This window comes from Nycticebus coucang, chromosome 6 (genome assembly GCF_027406575.1).
Source record: "Nycticebus coucang isolate mNycCou1 chromosome 6, mNycCou1.pri, whole genome shotgun sequence".
Lineage (NCBI taxonomy): Eukaryota > Metazoa > Chordata > Mammalia > Primates > Lorisidae > Nycticebus > Nycticebus coucang.
This window is the reverse complement of record NC_069785.1, coordinates 47,020,302-47,041,135: the sequence shown is the minus strand read 5'-3', so window position 1 is coordinate 47,041,135 and position 20,834 is coordinate 47,020,302. Positions and strand designations below refer to the sequence as shown.

The following is a 20,834-nucleotide window of genomic DNA, read 5'->3' as shown; positions in this document are numbered from 1 at the left end:
ACCATTTAATCCAGAGCCTCAGGCAGGAGTTTTCAAAGGGCTTTAGACATCTTGTTAATTTTTTACCAAAGAGCTTTTTCAGAAAGTGGTGAACCAGGACAAAGATCACCAAACAGGTGAAGACAAACAAGGCCAGTGCCCTCTGGAAATCCAAGATGCAAGCTGCGAGGAAATAGGCAGCATAGGCTAAAAAGAGAAGGTGCAGAGTAAGGATCAGTAACAGCACTTCCAAGGAGCAAGTGATACTCTAGTCATAAATACCTGGGATTTTTCTTAAAGCAAGAAAAATCCTCCAGAGACCTTGCCACTCAGCCCTAATGTCAGGCTGAGCTGCACTTCTCAAGGCTAGGAGAGATGTCTAACTGTTCTCTTCCCGAGGATTCCCGAGGATAATCCAACTTAGTTTGCAAGCTGCATATTTTCACCTTTACCTAATAAAATCTCATTCCCTTCTATTTTATCTGACATGTATCTCTGTCCCTTGGAGGAGATTTGATCAGCATCCACCAATAGACTCTTCAAAAGTCATACATCTCTTCTTGAAATTTTATTGCCCCAGCCATTTTAACCTTTCCTCTTGAACAAAACCGTGGAAACGAAGCTACCACTAGGAGGTACAGCCATGCGGCCCTCATCTGTGCCTCCCTGACTCCTCCCAAATATAATATTTGTTTTCACCATACCAGCTGCCTCTAATTTTGACATCAATGCCCCGTATACCACTGACAATATGTTTCAAACAGAAATTTTCTTTCTTTAAAAAAAAGAAAAAACTAAAAAAAATTTGTGTTTTTTTTGAGACAGAGTCTCACTTTGTTGCCTAGGCTACCGTGGGTATGGCCACAGCTTAGCTCACAACAACCTCAAACTCAAGCGATCCCCCTGCCTCAGCCTCCCAAGTAGCTGGTACTTAGAGGCAACTGCTGCAATGCCCAGCTGATTTTTCTATTTTTGTTAGTAAAGATGGGGTCTTACTCTTGCTCAGCTTGGCTCAAACTCTTGAGCTAAACTGATCCTCCTGCCTTGACCTCCTGGAGTACTAGGATTATAGACATGAGCCATTGCTCCCAGCTTTAAAAATATTTTATATCATTGGTCTTACTAGTAAACCAGCAAATAAGTAATGTGTAATAAAGGCTTTTCTCATAAAGACTATAGGAATCGTGCCCTTATCAAATCAAGACACTAAAAAAGAGATAAGCCCAATAGGCTCTAAAGTACTTTAATCTATCAAGTAGTACAATTTTGGAAAACAGGATTGTTCTTGTTTGTTTTGAGGCAGTGTCTCACTCTGTCACCCTGGTTAGAGTGCAGTGGCATCATTGTAGCTCACTGTAACCTTGAACTCCTGGGCTCAAGTGTACGTCTTGCCTCAACCTCCCAAGTAGCTGGGACTATTAAGTGTATGCCACCACACCTAGCTAATTTTTCTACTTTTTGTAGAGACAGGTCTGGCTCTTGCTCAGGCTAGTCTCAAACTCCTGAGCTCAAGCAATCCTTTTGCCTCAGCCTTCCAGACTGCTAGGATTACAGACATGAGCCACCATGCCCAGCCTGAAAAATAGGTTATTATCAGATTTTACTTGTTGCTGTAAGCGCAACTCAATAAATTATGATTCATCTACAAATAGTTAAAATCTATACATCAACTAGCCCTTTAGATTAGTTTGTGATTAAAAGTGATTTCCATCTGGTACTTGTCTTGACACGGGTAACATTCCTAAAATAATTGTGTTTTTCATTTCTGTGAATTATCAATATCTCACCCAAACACAGCAGGCCCAAAAGGATCTTCTTGAACAAGCTGGCATGTGTTTTGTAGAAACTTCTTGCCTTGACGAAAGGCTGTAGATTGCTCCTGATGAGTACCCAAAAATTAAGATATAAGAATTACTCCAGCCCATTTGTACTGATTCTCAGAACTTAGATTACCTCAAGATTCTCTTTGCCTAAGAAGAAACTCAAGGCAGAATTTGTGCTCAAAGAAAATTATTCAGCCAAGGGGAAGTTAGGTAGTATTCCACACTGTCAAAAAGGGAAAATCAAACATTGTCAGTGGGCAGCATGTCAGAAAAACCCTACTTAGCCTTAACTGATAATACCTTTGGTAACCTTCTACCATAGAAGGGAACATTGGTCGTATTAGGGACCTATTCCTTCCCTGTTCACAAATGATCAGCTTCCATGTTCAGAAGATAATCTGTTATTCTTAGAGGCAATTTGGCCATCCCTCCTTAAAAAACACACAAACCAAGGAGGTCCCTGTGGCTCAGTGAGTAGGGCACCGGCCCCATATACTGAGGGTGGAGGATTTGAACCCAGCCCCAGCCAAACTGCAACAAAAAAATAGCCGGGCGTTATGATGGGCGTCTATAGTCCCAGCTACTCAGGAGCCTGAGGCAAGAGGATCACTTGAGCCCAAGAATTGGAGTTGCTGTGAGCTGTGATGCCATAGCACTGTACCGAGGGCGACAAAGTGAGATTCTGTCTCTTAAAAAAAAAACCCCACAAAAACCGAACCCTTGAACAGTCATTTGTGCATTGACTGACAGGAAGGAAAACACCACCAACCTCAAGAATCCTTGAATGGGCAGGCCTGAGAGAAGATGCCCAGCAAGTAGGGCTGATCAAGTTAGATTTTTTGAAAACATTTATAGTGCTTTCTATATGCTGGGCTCTTTTTAAGAACTTGGCAAATACTAACTTATTGACTCTGCCTAAGAACCCAAGAGGTAGTTTCTATTATCATTCACATTTTATAGATGTGGAAACTAAAAAAACAGAGAAGTTATATAACTGTCCCAAGGTCACAGAGGCTGAGCAAAGACAGAATATAAACTCCAGCATTCTGGCTTTAGAATCTGTGTCTCAACTGTTACCCTCTACTGCATCTTACATAGACCTCAGCCTGACCTGTCTTTGCCACTCCTAATTATCCTTAGCACACTGTAGCCATATGAGCAAAAGCTCTAATTTCAAACTCTTGGAAGTTCCAGAGAAGGTGAGCCCAGCAAGAAGGGCCCAGTCTGGCCACCATGCTGAGGCAGGACAGAGGGTGGGACCAGCCACTAATTCCAAATGCCCTGGCTCCTGGGCCACAGTTAATTGCTCTTTCTCTCGAGCTGCCTCCCCCATCTAACAGGATCCCTGCTCCTAGGCATTCTTTTCTTTCCTGTCTCCACCCTCTCCTCTTGCCTCCCCTTTCTGCAGGGAGCCCACCCCTGTGTTAGCTGAGCAAAGCATGTGTTATCAGGAACAGATAAGCTGGGAAAGGAGAAAACAATCTTTATCACTATCTGACTGAATGATTCCGGAGCTAAAGAACTAAAGAACTGACTGAATGATTTAGGAGCTAAAGAACTCTCACTACATTTCCATCTTTAAATAGAGAAAGTAGACTGTGAAAGGATTAGAGGTGCTTAGAGGTGTCAGCACACTAGGGATGTCCATTATCTTTGGAACATCATTCACAAGTATATCAAAGAATGGATTTAATTTCAATCCTAGACTTGCCATGAGTGGCAGGTATCTTTGGTGTGCCCCTCCGGAGCCTGTCTGCTCCCAACTCTGGGCTCTGGGTGTCTATACCATGTTGACTGCATCAATGGGCTCCCATGCCCTCTGCCTTATCAAGTTGGATCCTCCCTTTGGAACCTCACTGGAGATCAGAGTGTGTGAAAGACTGAGGTCAACATATTGAGATCTTATCTGATATTCCTGCTGGGTTCTCTTCCATCTTGTCCCTTCGGGCCTAGGAATAGTAACTGTTCATTACTTCAATCTTTAATTCTTGCACTATCCTTTCTTGTGGTTCTGCTACACCTTACCCACATCTTTGTAATGGTCTCTTTGTAAATAAAAAATCCTGTAGTTCTGTAGGGGTGGGAATAGCATCTCCCGCTTGATTCAAACTGGCCAATGAGAAGAGTACCTGTGGGGTGGAACTTTTTGACTGTCAATAAAAAGGGAAAGACCAAGGCAGTCGGGGAACAAAGCCATTTGGAATTCTTCTATGCCGTAAACTCCCAGCTGGTGAATAAAGCCCTTCCTTTTATAAACGTGGTGTTTGGTGCTCTTTCTCTCCGTTGGGCCTTGTCTTCCTGCAACACCATAGGTTTCCTGTGGCCACACTGATATATTAGGTGAAAGTGATTTAAAATGACGTGCAAATGTCAGCTAAGCAAGGCCCCTGCAAAATAAGAGGAGGCATGGACAGATGTCCAAGAGTAGATATAATCACATGCCTAGAACAGACCTTCACTGTCATCTCCTGACCACAACCCACAATTTCCTAGGAACTAAAGTTTTACTGGGAACGACAGGAAATCAATTAAGAACACTCATTTCTGCAGAATTCATTAACAACCTGATCCTAAATATTGATTTGGAACTGGCCTCTGGTTTAAAAAATAAAAATAAAAAGGAAATGCCAAGAAGCCTTCCAAAGGAAAAAGAGAAAACAAGAATTCTCACCTTTTTAAACCAGTTGAGAGTCAGTACATAGAGGCACCTGAGTCCTGGTATTCTGGTTGGCCCAGGGTCTTCCCAGTCTCACCAAACTCTTTACATAATGGTACAATTTGAACATTGGTAACTAACTGTGTTATATCAAGAAGCAAAATTGAGAAGAAATCTGATCGGTGATGCAACTTGATACCTTGCCCCTAACTTGCTGTGAAATACCCACTGGTAACTTCTTTAGATGTGTATATGAATGACTTTCCATGTACTGACTAATGATGACCTTCTCACTATCCTGCTTACTGACTGCAGCCCCAAGTGGCAAGGCGAGAAAATAGCAAGGGTGGTGGATAGTGCTAGCTGAATATAACCATAGCAGGCACTACAGGTCAGGCCTGACAGTAGGAGTGTTCATGCACTTTCTCAGTGACCTTATCCACGAGATGTGGAAACTCTCCCAACCAAGGGACACAGAGCTATGGGAACTCCCAGAGTCTGGGGTACTATCAGTTAGTAGGTAGAGTGGAAGTCTTGGGACAGCTTTTAGAGAATTGAGCTCCAGTGACTGTTGACAGTGTGGCCCTGAATGAATCTCTGCTGCCCTAGTTTGAAGTGAGGACTAGAGAAAAGAAATGAGCCCAAAAATAAATGGTGGTATGAATAAAGAGTAAGGACAAGGACCTCCAGGCAGAAGTGACCAGAATCTTTTCAAGGAGTCAAAGATTTTATTTTGATGATGGCATAAAAAGAATTGGTCAGTGGGTACTTTGGTATACAGCTGGTTTTAGTTGGACAAGAGCTGGGTGGTGGTGTATAGGGACCAGGGAACAATTACCAAAAGTGTCCAAGAGAGGATGGCAACTGAGTCTGAGAAGCAAAATGTTATTAACAGCCAAGGTGGAAAGCCATATAGGGATTGGAAAGCCAGAGAAGGCAAGAGAAAGGCATATCAGATGGAAGTCAGCAAACTTAACATTGAAGGCAGAGGCTCTGCACAGCTGGAAACCAGCAGTTCTGAGAGCCTCTAGCCCAGGTACAGTAAGAAGGGACCCTAACCCAGAACACAGCCAAATGCTTAATTGCTGGGTTGTGGTGCATCTGTTGGCTTGGAAAAGAACTCTTCCTCCACACAGCACCCATATCTCTGCCTGATGAGTGCATTTCAGACAACAGAGATGTCTTTACACTAACAGTGGAGACACAATGCCAAAGGCCCATACACACAGGAAGGGCTGGTATGTGGGATTTCCAAACAGTTTTCAACCCACCCTCAACTCCTTCTATTCAGAACTCTTCTCTCTTCAAGGTAGGGGTAGCCAAGGTAGGCAGTGGCATCTTCTGAGAGAGGTGCTCTCTCTCATGAGGAGGTCATGACTCTATCTCCAATGACCCTTCCAGGCCAGACTCTTTTGTTCCATTGCAAGCAAAAGTTTCTCCAGGTTTCTAGCATATGGTTAATGCCCATCATACACTTCCTGTGATGAGACTATTTGCTCCTATTCATACATTCTTTTATTTTTTTATTTTTATTTATTTATTTGAGACGGAGTCTTACTCTATCATCCTGGGCAGAGTGCCATGGTGTCATAGCTCACAGCAACCTCAAACTCTTGGGCTCAAGCGATCCTCTTGCTTCAGCCTCCTGAGTAGCCAGGACTACAGGTGCCCACCACAATGTCTAACTGTTATTTATATTTTTGGTAGAGACAGGATCTCGATCTTGCTCAGGCTGGTCTTAAATTCCTGACCTCAGGTGATCCACCTGCCTTGGCCTCCCAGAGTGTGAGGATTACAGGCGGGAGCCATGGCGCCTGGCTTCACACTTTTTAAAAAAATGATTTCACTAGGAATTTGAGGACTAAGGATCTCTAGTGTGCATCTTCAGGTGCTGGTAGCAGGCTCAGGTCTAATTTTAAACAATATGGAAGAAAGGGAGTTCTCTCAACAAGGATGGACTGCCTAAAATTTTTCCATTGGGACTTGCATTGATATTCAACATAGCCCTAGAGAGCTTTTCACATCCCAAACCCAGGAATTTGTACAACTTATGCCACCAGCCTATCTTGCCATTCCCATCTCCCTTATTAAAAAGTTTAGGTGAGGTCAAATTTTTTGTTTTCTGTAAAAGAAAGAAACTTAAGAACACTTTAGGCTGAGGAGGCTCTAACACAGAAGGAGTGACTGAAGATGTAGAGGGGAAAGGCCTTGTAGAAAGGGTTGGAGAAGAATGAGATTAAGAAGATGAGTAAAGAGATTGGCTTCAGAGTCTAGGAGGATGGCCATTCTGATTAAGGAAAGGAAAAGATAGGTTTCATATAGGTGTAGGCAAATTTAACTTGCAGCATATGGGAAGATAATTTACTGTTTCAACAAAAATAATAACATTGTATTGTAGTAGCATTTATGATATATAAGGGCTGTCCAGAAATTATCCAGCCACACAGTATGAAAAATAGTATTGACAACGGCCAGATACTTTCCAAACAGCCCTCAGATGTAGAAGTAAAATGTATGACAACAGTAGTACAAAGGCTGAAAGAGGAAATGTTGAAGTATACTATTATAAGGTTCCTATATATGTGAAGGGCTATAATATCACTAGAAGGTAGACTTGATAAGTTAAAAATATACATTATAAATTCTAAAGCAAACGCTAATATAATTTTTAGAAAGAGTTATAATTAATAAGCCAACAAAGGAGATAAAAATGGAAGCATTTAAAAATATTAGTCTGAGGGCGGCACCTGTGGCTCAGTCGGTAAGGTGCCGGCCCCATATACCAAGGGTGGCAGGTTCAAACCCAGCCCCGGCTGAACTGCAACCAAAAAATAGCTGGGCTTTGTGGCGGGCGCCTGTAGTCCCAGCTACTCAGGAGGCTGAGGCAAGAGAATCGCTTAAGCCCAGGAGTTGGAGGTTGCTGTGAGCCGTGTGACGCCACGGCACTCTACCGAGGGCCATAAAGTGAGACTCTGTCTCTACAAAAAAAAAAAATATATATATATATTAGTCTGAAAAGAAGGCATAAAAAGAGGAAAAGGGGAGCAAAGAACAGGTGAGACAATTAAAAATAAACAAACAGCAAGAAACTGGCAGATTGGCTATAAAAGCAAGTGGGAGACTATTCTTTGTCTTTCTTTTTTTTTTTTTTTTTTTGGTTTTTGGCCAGGGCTGGGTTTGAACCCGCCACCTCTGGCATATGGGACCGGCGCCCTATTCCTTGAGCCACAGGCGCCGCCCTCTTTGTCTTTCTTTTTTTTGCAGTTTTTGGCCGGGGCTGGGTTTGAACCCACCACCTCTGGCATATGGGGCAGGTGCCCTACTCCTTTGAACCACAGGCGCCACCCAGATATTCTTTTTCTGTGAAAGAAAAAAAAAAAAGAGAACAAAGGCAAAGCAAATTATAAAGTAATATTATAAGTCATATTGTCGGCTCAGCACCTGTAGCTCAGCGAGTAGGGTGCTGGCCATATAGATCGGAGCCAGCGGATTCAAACCCAGCCCGGGCCTGCCAAACAACAATGACAACTACAATAAAAAAAAAAATAGCTGGGTGTTGTGGCAGGTGCCTGTAGTCCCAGCTACTTGGGAAAGTGAGGCAAGAGAATCGCTTAAGCCCAAGAGTTTGAGGTTGCTGTGAGCTATAATGCATAGCACTCTACCGAGGGTGACATAGTGAGACTGTCTCAAAAAAAAAAAAAAAAAGTAAATGATGTTGCCATAATCAACATCAATAATAAGTCATATTGTCATAATAAATGAGGGCAATAATGACCAAAAAATATTAATTTTGTCAGAAAGGAATGATATTGGAGTATATACCAATTAGCAGTAGAGATGAGGGTGGGAATTATAAAATGGGTAGAAATTTGAGAAGTATAGAAGTTTTAAAACAACTGCTAAAGGCAAATAGGCAGCTGAGTCCACAGTGAAGGAATAAAGGGCCAACCAGTGAAGAAGGTTCAGGCAGTGCAGTTTGAGGCCATCATTCCATTTCATTGTAAGCTGTGATTACTTAACTGGACTCCCTGTGAAGTCTAGATTTACCTAAAAAGTATTTGGGGCTGAAATTCAACAAGATTTACAACAGGGTCAATCTTGTCTATGATCATTATCCTTTTTCCTGGTAATTAGTTTAAATGAATTTACCATTCATTCAAAACAAAAATGGTAACAAGACCCAACTCTTCTTCAAGAACCAGAAGTGGTGTTTGGAAGACAAGCTAGGAGAGAATATGTGACTCTATCCTCCAGGGCTCTCAGCTCTGCTGCCCCTTCTCCAGCCAGACCTAAATTTAGGACAGGATGCTTCCCTGCCAAGCCAGCTCCAGGACCACCACTCAACCGTGTCACTCAGGGCAGGGGACATACAGCAGACAGTCTATGGAGGTGACAGAGAGAGAGGCTCCTAAGCAACCTAGTAACCTTTACTCTCAGCATTTATATTTCCTTCTTTACAGAAATTCAGCCTCTCTGACCTCAGAACCCTTGTCTGTCTTTGGTTTTACCTCAACACTTCTCTGGTCCAACAGCATCTCAGGCTCCTCTCTAACATCTGAGGAAAAACTGATATTCCCACTTAAAATCCTCCAACTCTTGGGCGGCGCCTGTGGCTCAGTGAGTAGGGCGCCAGGCCCCATATGCTGAGGGTGGCGGGTTCAAACCCAGCCCCAGCCACACTGCAACAACAAAAAAAAAGTAGCTGGGCATTGTGGCGGGCGCCTGTAGTCCCAGCTGCTCGGGAGGCTGAGGCAAGAGAATCGCATAAGCCCAAGAGTTAGAGGTTGCTGTGAGCCGTGTGACACCACGGCACTCTACCTGAGGGCAGTACAGTGAGACTCTCCTCAGGGCCTTGTTTTGATAAATTATTTCATTATCTCACTCTTTCCATCCCCTTCCATCACTGACTCTCTTGTCTTTATCTGGCTCTACCAGCTCTTTCTTTCAAACATCAGATGTTCGTAGGTTTACTACATCTTAAAACACCCTTCACTACCACCACTAAATTTTAAAAAAGTCTAATGACAGAAACAACCATCCCTAAAATGTTTTATATTTTGCTAAATTGCTTTAGAGAAATGGGTAAGAAAGCATAATGAAAAGAAAGAAGATAAAATCAGTTTATGTTGAAGGATCAGATTAAAGATGGCCTAAGGAACCAACAATAGGAGTAAAAGATAATGAAGGGGTTTAAATGTCCTCAGAAAGGCTGACCTCCAATCAGAAAGGCTGACCTCTAATCAGAAAGGCTGACCTCTAATTAGTCATTCAATCTTGTCAGTTTCTCTCCAAGCATCTCTGGGATTTGCCTTCTCTAATCTATCCCTGCTCACCCTTCCTTAGCCCAAACCCTCTTCTGCTCTTGTTTGGAATAAGAGCCTTTTCCTGCCACCAATCTCTCCCTACTCCAATCCTCTCTCTATATTGCTGTCAGAATTATTTTCCTAAAAAACAATGTGTTTCTTTTCCCCACCTTCTTAAAACCCCCTTTGACTTCCTGTTGTAAACCAAGGCCCCTTAGGACTTTATAGCATGTTCCCAAGTGGCACATCCTGTCTTGCAGTCTCGTTGTTCACTCCTTCCCACTATACAACCCAGTGTTCTGACACTTTGAGTAGCTTACCCTTCTCAGGAACATAAGAACCTGTCACAACCCATGCCTGGTATGCTCTGTCACTATTCTCCATCTGATAAACTCCTATTCATCTTCCAAGATCCAACTAAATGTCACCTCCTACATGAAGCCTTCCTTGATTTCTCCCAGTCACAACCAGTTGTTCATTTTCTTGTGGTCTTCTGGCATTTTACTTCTCTGTACCAGCACTTAACATATGTCATTTTTCTGTTTACCTGTTTTTGTAAGATTGAAAGCATATCAGGAAAAGGTGTATTTCTGTTCTTCTTTGTATTCAAAGTGCCCAACTTAATACCTAGCACATATTAGTATTGTTTTAGCTAGATTATAAGTGCCTGGCCCATAACAGATTTTTTTTTTTTTTTTTTTGTAGAGACAGAGTCTCACTTTAACCCCCTCGGTAGAGTGCCATGACGTCACACAGCTCACAGCAACCTCCAACTCCTGGGCTTAGGCGATTCTCTTGCCTCAGCCTCCCGAGCAGCTGGGACTACAGGCGCCTGCCACAATGCCGGCTATTTTTTTGTTACAGTTTGGCCAGGGCTGGGTTTGAACCTGCCACTCTCGGTATATGGGGCCGGCGCCCTGCTCACTGAGCCACAGGCGCCGCCCCATAATAGATGTTTAATAAGTGTGTACCGAGTAAAGGAATAGATTGATACAATAAACTCATAAAAATTGCCTATATACTTATAGAAGAAGACTAGAAAGTATGAAAAAAAATATCATTTACTGTGGTAAAGGAAAACATATAGGGTATTAATTTTGTATTTTTTCTAATTTTGCTTTACCTCACATATCATTTTTTATGGTAAGAACACTTAAAATCTACTCTCTTTTACATTTCATCATTATAAAATATACTGCTATTTTTTAAGAAAGCAAAATGCTGCCAATGAAAGATTTGGACAGGCATTTCACAAAAGAGAATATATATAATATATTCAATTTCAAGTATAAGATATGTCTTTCAAATAAGGGTAATATTTTTAACAGTAGACAATGATCTACCAGTTTAAGACTATAATTTTTCATGAATGTGCTTTGCTTAAGGAAAAAAGAAGGAAAGAAAGAAAAAGACTATAACTTGGGTGGCGCTTGTGGCTCAAAGGAAAAGGGCACCAGTCCCATATGCCAGAGGCGGAGGGTTCAAACCCAGCCCTGGCCAAAAAAAAAAAAAGACTATAACTTTCCTTACTTGTCTCAGGGCTAATTGTATGAAGAGGCATCAGTATGTTGACGATTACTTTCTTTTATGAATTCCTTCTACCTCATGCCAGTGTTTAAAAATAAAATGCACTTTATTATTATTTTTTTTTTTTTTTGAGGGAGAGTCTCAATTTGTCACCCTTGGTAGAGTGCCATGGTGTCATAGTTCATAGGAACCTCAAACTCTTGGGCTCAAGCGATTCTCTTGCCCTCAGTCTCCCTAGTAGCTGGGACTACAGGCACCCATCACAACAGCTGGCTATTTTTAGAGATGGGGTCTCGCTCTTGCTCAGGCTGGTCTCGAACCCATGCGCTCAGGCAGTCCACCCACCTCAGCCTCCCAGAGTGCTAGGATTATAGGCATGAGCCACCGTGGCTGGCCTTAAAATGCACTTTAAATGAAAAAAATACATAAAGGGCAGCACCTGTGGCTCAGTGAGTAGGGCACTGGCCCCATATACCGAGGGCGGTGGGTTCGAACCCAGGCCTGGCCAAACTGCAACAAAAAAATAGCTGGGTGTTGTGGCAGGCACCTGTGGTCCCAGCTACTTGGGAGACTGAGGCAGGAGGATTGCCTGAGCCCAAGAGGTGGAGGTTGCAGTGAGCTGTGTTGCCACAGCACTCTACCAAGGGTGACAAAGTAAGACTCTGTCTCTAAAAAAATAAATAAATAAATAAAATGGGCAAGTCAATTGCAGTAGATCCTTACAATGAAATACTATACAACAATTAAGAATGAATAAACTGGCAGCGCCCATGGCTCAGTGATTAGGGTGCCAGTCACATACACACAGGCTGGTGGGTTTGAACGTGGCCTGGGCCAGCTAAAGCAACAATGTCAGTTGCAACCAAAAAACAAAAGAAAATAGCTAGGCGTAGTGGCAGGTGCCTTCAAGCCCAGCTACCTGGGAGGCTGAGGCAAGAGAATCGCTTAACCCCAAGAGTTTGAGGTTGCTGTGAGCCGTGATGTCACAGCACTCTACCCAGGGTGACAGCTTGAGACTCTGTCTCAAAAACAACAAAAAAAGAATGAACAAACTATAATAAATGGAACAAGAGGGAAGAATCTCCCAATCATAACATTGAGCAAAAGAAGCCAGACACAACAGAGAATATGTGGTATGTTTCCATTAAAAGTATAAATTAGACTTTGCACATAAAGTAAAAAAATAGGCAAAATTAATCTATGATGCCAAAAGTCAGGATAGTGCTTACACTTAGGGAGGCTGTGATTGAAAGGAGACATAAAACTGTTTTGAATACTGGTAATATTTTGGTTCTTTATCTGGATGATAGTTATGTGGGTGTCTTCATTTTGTGAAAATTCATTAAGAGGCATGCTTATATATGTTTTTATTTATGTATGCTAAGCTTTATTAAAAATTCCATTGAAAAGCAAAAACTGGTGCCAATTAAACTATGACATACAGTCAGGCAGCACCTGTGGCTCAAAGGAGTAGGGTGCCGGCCCCATATGCCAGAGGTGAAGGGTTCAAACCCAGCCCTGGGCCAAAAACAGCAAAAAAATTAAAAAATTAAAAAACTATGACATACAGTCAATTATGGGATATATCACTAATGTAAAAATATAAAAAATTATGCTTATGGTCAGTGTAATATAGTATAAATCAGGATAAATAAATTAATTTTGTGAAACTATATAATGGCAGATATAAAGAGGACATCAATAAACAGGGAGCTAAAACATTGTCCTGAAAGATCAAAAAGAATAAACATGGCAGTGCTCTGCAAATGAATGAATATTATTAATGCAAACACAATTTCACTCCCCACAGGAATATTTTTAAAATTTGGCAATTGGATAAGACAATTTATTTGAAGAATAAACCAACACTTATGATATTGTGTTAAGTTCACAAAACTGTGTCAATGAAACCAAAGGTTCAAAAGTAGATTTAAATAATCACATTAATTTAATGAATGCCAAAGTTGAGGTGACATCAGAATGGAGAAAGGACTCACAATTTAATAACTATGGCCAAGAAAGTGGATATCAGAATGGAAAAGCATCAGCTTAGAGTCATACTCATATTGCATCCTACAAAGAACCACAGATCATCAGAGTTAAGCAAAACAGCAAGAAAAAGAAATAGTATACTTAAAAATCAATACAGAAACAAAATGTAATTGAAAAATGTAGGGTGGTGCCTGTGGCTCAGAGGAGTAGGGTGCCGGCCCCATATGCCAGAGGTGGTGGGTTCAAACTCAGCCCTGGCCAAAAACTGCAAAAAGAAAAATGTATACATGAAAAATAACTGATAGCCTATTATCTAAATTATATAAATTATTAGTGTGTATTTATTGGATTTTGAATATTATAATTGTTTTTTTGTTTGGGATTCATTGAGGGTACAAAGAATTAGGTTACACTTATTGCATTCATTAAGTAAAATCCCTCTTATAATTGTGTTCTGCCCCCAAAAGGTGTGCCATACACCATGACCCCCATCCTCCTCCTACCTCCCCTCTCCTCACTCCTTCATTCCCCTACCCGCCCCCTTGTATTAGATCATCTACTGCCTTCATATTAGAATTGAATACATTGGATTCTTGCTTCTCATTCTTGTGATGTTTTACTAAGAAGAATGTTAATATAAAAGATGTAAAATCTCCATCTTTTTTTTTTTTTTTTTTTTAGAGACAAAGTCTCATTTTGTCACTTTCGGTAGAGTGCTATGGCATCACAGCTCACAGCAACCTCTAGCTCTTGGCTTAGGTGATTCTCTTACCTCAGCCTCCTAAGTAGCTGGGACTACAGGCACCCACCACAATGCCTGGCTATTTTTTTGTTGCAGTTTGGCCAGGGCCGGGTTTCAACCCGCCACCCTTAGTATATGGGGCTGGTTCACTGAGCCACAGGTGCCACCCAAGTCTGAGCCACAGGTGCCACCCAAGTCTCCATCTTTTTTTTTTTTTTTTTGTAGAGACAGAGTCTCACTTTACCGCCCTCAGGTAGAGTGCCATGATGTCTCACGGCTTACAGCAACCTCTAACTCTTGGGCTTCCGCAATTCTCTTGCTTCAGCCTCCCAAGCAGCTGGGACTACAGGCGCCCACCACAATGCCCGGCTATTTTTTTTTTGTTGCAGTTTGGCCAGGGCTGGATTTGAACTGGCCACCCTCGGCATATGGGGCTGGCACCCTACTCACTGAGCCACAGGCGCCACCCAAGTCTCCATCATTTTTAATGGCTGAATAGTAGTCCATGGTGTGTGTATATATATATATATATATATATACCACAGCTTGTTAATCCATTCCTGGGTTGGTGGACATTTAAGCTGTTTCCACATTTTGGCAATTGTAAATTGAGCTGCAATAAACATCGTAGTGTAAATGTCCTTATGATAAAAGGATTTTTTTCTTCTTGGTAGATGCCTAGTAATGGAATTGCAAGATCAAATGGGAGGTCTAATTTGAGTTCTTTGAGGACTCTCCATACTTCCTTCTAAAAAGGTTGTATTAGTTTGCAGTCCTACCAGCAGCGTTGATAAACCAAACAAGAAAATATACTCGGGGCTTGGCACCTGTGGCTCAAGTGGCTAAGGTGCCAGCCAAATACACCTGAGCTGGCGGGTTCGAATCCAGCCCGGGCCCACCAAACAACGACAGCTGCAACCAAAAACTAGCCAGGCATTGTGGCAGGTGCCTGTAGTCCCAGCTAGAGGCAGAGGCAAGAGAATTGCTTAAGCCCAGGAGTTGGAAGTTGCTGTGAGCTGTGATGCCACGGCACTCTACCCAGGGCAAAAGCTTGAGGCTCTGTCTCAAAAAAAAAAAAAAAGAAAATATACTGGGGAAAATAATATTCAATAAATGATTCTAGGAGAACTGGATAACCACATGTAAAAGATTGAAACTGGTCCCATACCTTTCACCATGTTACAAACATTGATTCAAGATGGATAAAAGATTTAAAATTTTTGAATATATATTGTGAGTAAAGCATTGTCCCAGGTGTTATAAGATATAAAAGGATGAAATAGAAATTGATGTACATAAAATTCTATAACACAATGTCAAAAGTTTAAAGTGCTATTAGAAAGGATCAAATAGGGTGGCGCCTGTGGCTCAGTCAGTAAGGCGCTGGCCCCATATACCGAGGGTGGCGGGTTCAAACCCGGCCCCGGCTGAACTGCAACAAAAAAATAGCCGGGCGTTGTGGCAGGCACCTGTAGTCCCAGCTACTCGGAAGGCTGAGGCAAGAGAATCGCTTAAGCCCAGGAGTTGGAGGTTGCTGTGAGCTGTGTGATGCCACGGCACTCTACCGAGGGCCATAAAGTGAGACTCTGTCTCTACAAAAAAAAGAAAAGAAAAAGAAAGGATCAAATAGAATTTTATGGAAGTTTGGAGGAAGAAGGGACCTCTTAGGACTGGGACCAATGAGATTGAGGAAGAACAATGGGGATGGTCTCATTCACACGATTGCCCTTGAGTTGCACCCTATAAGATACGTTGTATTTGGGCACAAAGACATAAAATGAAAACAATTTGTTCAGAAGCAGAGATGCTAAAAAATGTGCTATATTGTGCATGACCTGGAGGCAGGATATATATAAGGATTATATATAAGGAACAGTTGATAGTTGACTTTCACTAGAGCATAGGGTAACATTAGAGAAGGAATTGCAAGAGTTAATGTGGGGAAGTCAAGCTGAATACAAATCATAGCTGGGGGATGAAGGGTGTGGGGAGACTTGAATGCCAGGCAATGGAGTTGAGCTTTGTTTAGGAACAAAGGGAGAGCCACAGAGGTTTTTGAACAAGGGACTTCAATCATGCTTTAGGCAGTTTGGGTAGAAGCTATCTAGGACAGGTTGTCAAGAGGTGGGGAGAATTGGAAACAAGAAATCTATGTGGCATTTTTGAGTAGGTAAGGAGAAAGGAAATAAAGTTCAAAGTCCAAATTTTACTAGATAAAGAATAAAAGGAAATCATTGGCTTGGCACCTGTAGCTCAAGTGGCTAAGGTGCCAGCCACATACACCACAGCTGGCGGGTTTGAATCTGGCCCAGGCCTGCCAAACAACAAAGACAGCTACAACAAAAAAATGGCCGGGTGTTGTGGTGGTGTGGTGTGGTGGACGCCTGAAGTCCCAGCTACTTGGGAGGCTGAGGCAAGAGAATGGCTAGAGCCCAGGAGTTAGAGGTTGCTGTGAGCCTGTGATACCACCGCCCTCTACCAAGGGTGACAAAGTGAGACTCTGTCTCAAAAAAAAAAAAAGAGGAAATCATACACAGAAATACAGATATTAAACCAAATTGGGGGTGGGGAGGGAATGTGTAGCTTTACCAAAATTTAAAGAAATATAAGTTAGAACTTTAAGGTATCTATATCTATGTAACTAGTTAACAATTTTCACATGAGAAAATATGTTATTTTTTATTATGTTTATTATATGTTAGTTGTTATTTTTGTTTCCAGTCTAGCCAACTCTGATATCACTAAACTCCTGTTGTTGATGGCAGAGGTTTAAGTAACAATTAATTACATAAAATACATACATGTACATATGATAACATGAGATGATTACAAGTCTCCCTAATAAGACTACAAACTCCCTGAGAAAGGCTCAAGTTTGACCGCTTCTGTTTCACTCAGCCTGCCTCAGGTTCTCACTGAACTGACCCCCAGAACACCCTTACCTCTGGTGAGAGGGCAGGCCCAGCCCATGCCCAAGGCTGTGTCCTTGAGTTTCAGTTCTGCTCCCCTCAGGGTTTACTGCCTCTTCCTGTAAGTACAGGTAGAGTTGAGGTCAGTCACAGAGCCCTTCCAGGCATCAAAGATCCCTACAGGAAGCTCCCGTCAACCCACACACAGGGCAGAAACTAAACTGGGGAGTTACCATGAGCTCCAGCCCTGGATTCTCTATGCCAGTCTCCACTGTGGACGCAGCAATGAACTTTCTTCCACTAGTTTTCTCCATCTCCTGTTCTCCTCAGCTGAAAAAGAAATCCAAAGCTAAGGCTGAAAAATTGGCCATTCTGCCATGTGAAGCTGGGGAGAATTTTTAGGGCCAGTTAGCCACAGAAAACACATAACTACAAGTCTTTAGAGGCTTTGTTGATTTATTTAAGAACTATGAACTGAGAAGATTGAATGCATAATTTTAATATAATAAATAAGGAATATAGAATCTGATTTCCTATTGTGAATAGCTAAGGAAAGGGCAATAAGATAGGAGAAGAGAATGAAAGACAAGAGAAATTGAATTGAATTGACCCTGGGTTAGAAAGGACCTTGTTTCGTCCCTCAAAAGGATAAGTCATACAGTGACCACTTCTTTGAGCCAAGGGAGGCCCTACTGAGCTGTGTTGAGGAGGAAGGAAACAGGGAGAAAGAGAGCTGGGAACACCCCAGACCCTAAAATGCTGCCAAAAAAAAAACTAAGAGTAATAGGCCTACAAGTTCCTGATCCTATTGTAGCATGAGAATGTTTTTGGAGCATCAGAGAAAACTCCTCATATGTTAAGGAAACCTACATTTAGAATAATCAGCATAAGTGTTAGTGATCCGAAAGAAAGTTTTAAAGCAAAGTAAGTAAGCATTTGAACCTCCAAATAAGCAAACTTAATACATGAACATTTACATTTATAATACAGATTCATTCTGAGACGTTTCTTTACTTCACAGAAAATTTCCTTCCCCATGGATTGCTATTAAAAATATGATCTCTTGGGTGGCACCTGTGGCTTAATGAGTAGGGCACTGGCCCCATATACCGAGGGTGGCATGTTTGAACCCAGCCCCGGCCAAACTGCAACAAAAAAAATAGGTGGGAGTTGTGATGGGCGCCTGTAGTCCCAGCTATTGGGAGGCTGAGGCAAGAGAATGGGCTAAGCCCAAGAGCTGGAGGTTGCTGTGAGCTGTGACACCACAGCACTCTACCAAGGGTAACAAAATGAGACTCTCTCTCTAAAAAAAAAACAATAATAATAAATAAAAATATGATCTCTTTGTTGGGCATGGTGGCTCACACCTGTGATCCAGCACTCTGGGAGGCCGAGGCAGGTGGATTGCCCTGAGCTCACAGGTTGAAGACCATCTTCAACCAGATGATCTCGCAAGAGCGAGATCCCACCTCTACTAAAATAGAAAAACTGAGGCAAGAGGATTGCTTGAGCCCAAGAGTTGGAGGTTCCTGTGAGCTATGATGCCATAGCACTCTACCAGGGGCAACAGCTTGAGACTCTGTCTGAAAAAATAAAAGAATAAAAATATGATCTCTTTGGCTGGGCATGGTGGCTCATGCCTATAATCCTAGCATTCTGGGAGACCAAGGTGGGTAGATTGCCCTGAGCTCACAGGTTTGAGACCAGCCTGAGCAAGAGCAAGACTCCCCTGCCCCCAATCTCTAAAAATAGCCAGGTATTGTGGTGGGCAGCTACTATAGTCCCAGCTACTTGAGAGGCTGAGGTAAGAGAATCACTTGAGCCCAAGAGTTTGAGGTTGCTGTGAGCTATGACGCCGCAACAAAGTGACACTCTGTTTCAATAAATAATATGATCTCTTTGAGCATTTATAATATAATTTTCTGTCCAATCTTTTTATATATTTTTCTTTTTCTTTTTCTTTTCTTTTTTTTTTTTTTGAGACAGACTCTCACTATGTTGCCCTGGGTAGAGTGCTATGGCGTCACAGCTCACAGCAACCCCAAACTCTTGGGCTTAAGTGATTCTCTTGCCCCAGCCTCCCAAGTAGCTGGGACTACAGGCGCCGGCCACAATGCCTGGCTATTTTTTGTTGCAGTTGTCATTGCTGTTTCAGCTGGCCCAGGCCGGGCTCGAACCCACCAGCCTTGGTGTATGTGGCTGACGCCCTACCCATATATATTTTTCTGGATTACATAATTATCTATGTTTAAAAAATCATAAGAAATCACAAAAAATAGAATTAATAAGGAAGCTCAGCAAGATCACAGGATACAAGTTCTATAGACTACAAAATCACATTTCAAAAATAATACCACTTATAGTAGCATATAAAGTAAAATAATTTTACATAAATAACGAAAATGTGCAATATGTATACACTGAAAACTACAAAAAAAAATTTTTTTTAAGTTCTTTTTATTTTTGGCCGGGGCTGGGTTTGAACCCACCACCTTTGGCATATGGGACCGGCGCCCTACTCCTTTGAGCCACAGATGCTGCCCGAAAACTACAAAATATCGCTGAGAGAAATTGAAGAACTAAATAAATGAATAGGTACCATATTCATGCACTAGAAGACGCAATATTGTTAAGATATCATTTCTCGGGCAGCACCTGTGGCTCAGTGAGTAGGGCTTTGGCCCCATATACCGAGGGTGGCTGGTTCGAACCCAGCCCCGGCCAAACTGCAACAAAAAATAGCCGGGCATTGTGGCGGGTGCCTGTAGTCCCAGTTACTCAGGAGGCTGAGGCAAGAGAATCATCTAAGCCCAACAGCTGGAGGTTGCTGAGAGCTGTGATGCCACAGCACTCTACCGGAGGCGACAAAGTGAGACTCTGTCTCTGAAAATAAAAAAAAAAAAAGATATCATTTCTCCCTATGTATTCAACACAGTCCCACAGATATGTCAGCCAGCTTACTTGTCAAATTAAAAACTAATTCTAAAATGTATATGTGAATGCAAAGCACCTAAAATGATAAAAAAAAAAAATCCAAAAAATAAAGTTGGAGAACAAATTTATACCTGATATCACAACTTACTTAAGTGATAGTTACAGAATAGCCTGAAGGATAGGGATATAGATCCATGGAACAGAATAGACAGTTCATTAATAGACTCATAAATACATAATTAATTCCTACAAAGATGCTTTGATAATTCAATGTGGGCAGTGATAGCTTTTTAAAAATGAATCTTCACTGAAATCTCAACATAATTATGCTAAATGAAAGGAAGCAGCCACATAAGACAACATACTAGTTGATTTTATTTATATAAAATGGTAGACAAGAAGAAATTATAGTTATAAAAAGCAGGTTGCTAGGAGCCGGTAGTAGATTTACTGCAAAGACAAACAAGGAAATTTGGGGGGACTGGAGAAATCTGTATATTGATTATGGTAGTTGTTAACTATGTACATTTGTTAAAACATTATTTTTAATTGGTGAATTTTCATTTTACCTCAATAGAGCAGATTAAAGATTTAAAATATATATAATTTCCCACTTACTTGTCAAGACTGTAGACTCAAGGCAAGTGTTACCAGCTCTGCAAAGGCTTTCTTTTAAACACACATAACCAACTCTTATTGTTTAAATTAGAGCCTTCCTGTCAAAGACACAGAACTACCTGAATTTAATTTAAATATGATCTACTATGGAATTTGCTAAATCAGGCTCCTATCCTCCCCCAACATCCCTGCTTACCCCAGCCTGTGGGATTCCTTCTGGCTCCTCTGCAAGTGACTGAAAGAAAAACTCAGCTGCAGGGAGTGCTGGAGGGGACATGGGGCCTCCTGTTATTGGTTAGTTTCATGTATTGAGCCCTCCTTCGCTGCGCCTGCCCTCACTCTAGAGGAGGA

The 20,834-nt window shown here is 41.8% G+C and overlaps 1 protein-coding gene across 6 annotated transcripts in view; it reads right to left on the bottom strand.

Annotated features, from left to right (window-relative positions):
• SLC28A2 (solute carrier family 28 member 2) overlaps positions 1–20,834 on the bottom strand; it is a 44,608-nt gene that overhangs the window by 12,889 nt on the left and 10,885 nt on the right. For 4 of the 6 annotated variants that reach the window (XM_053594974.1, XM_053594975.1, XM_053594976.1 and 1 more), the window contains 4 exons: positions 17,165–17,261; positions 16,965–17,050; positions 1,767–1,858; positions 3–186 (listed from right to left, as the gene is read on the bottom strand). In XM_053594974.1, the coding sequence (XP_053450949.1) occupies positions 3–186; positions 1,767–1,858; positions 16,965–17,050; positions 17,165–17,245 (443 nt within the window). In that variant the 5' untranslated portion in view covers positions 17,246–17,261. Of the gene's footprint in view, positions 1–2; positions 187–1,766; positions 1,859–16,964; positions 17,051–17,164; positions 17,262–20,483; positions 20,627–20,679; positions 20,788–20,834 lie in introns of those variants that run through there. The other 2 variants (XM_053594973.1, XM_053594977.1) reach the window with 2 other exon arrangements.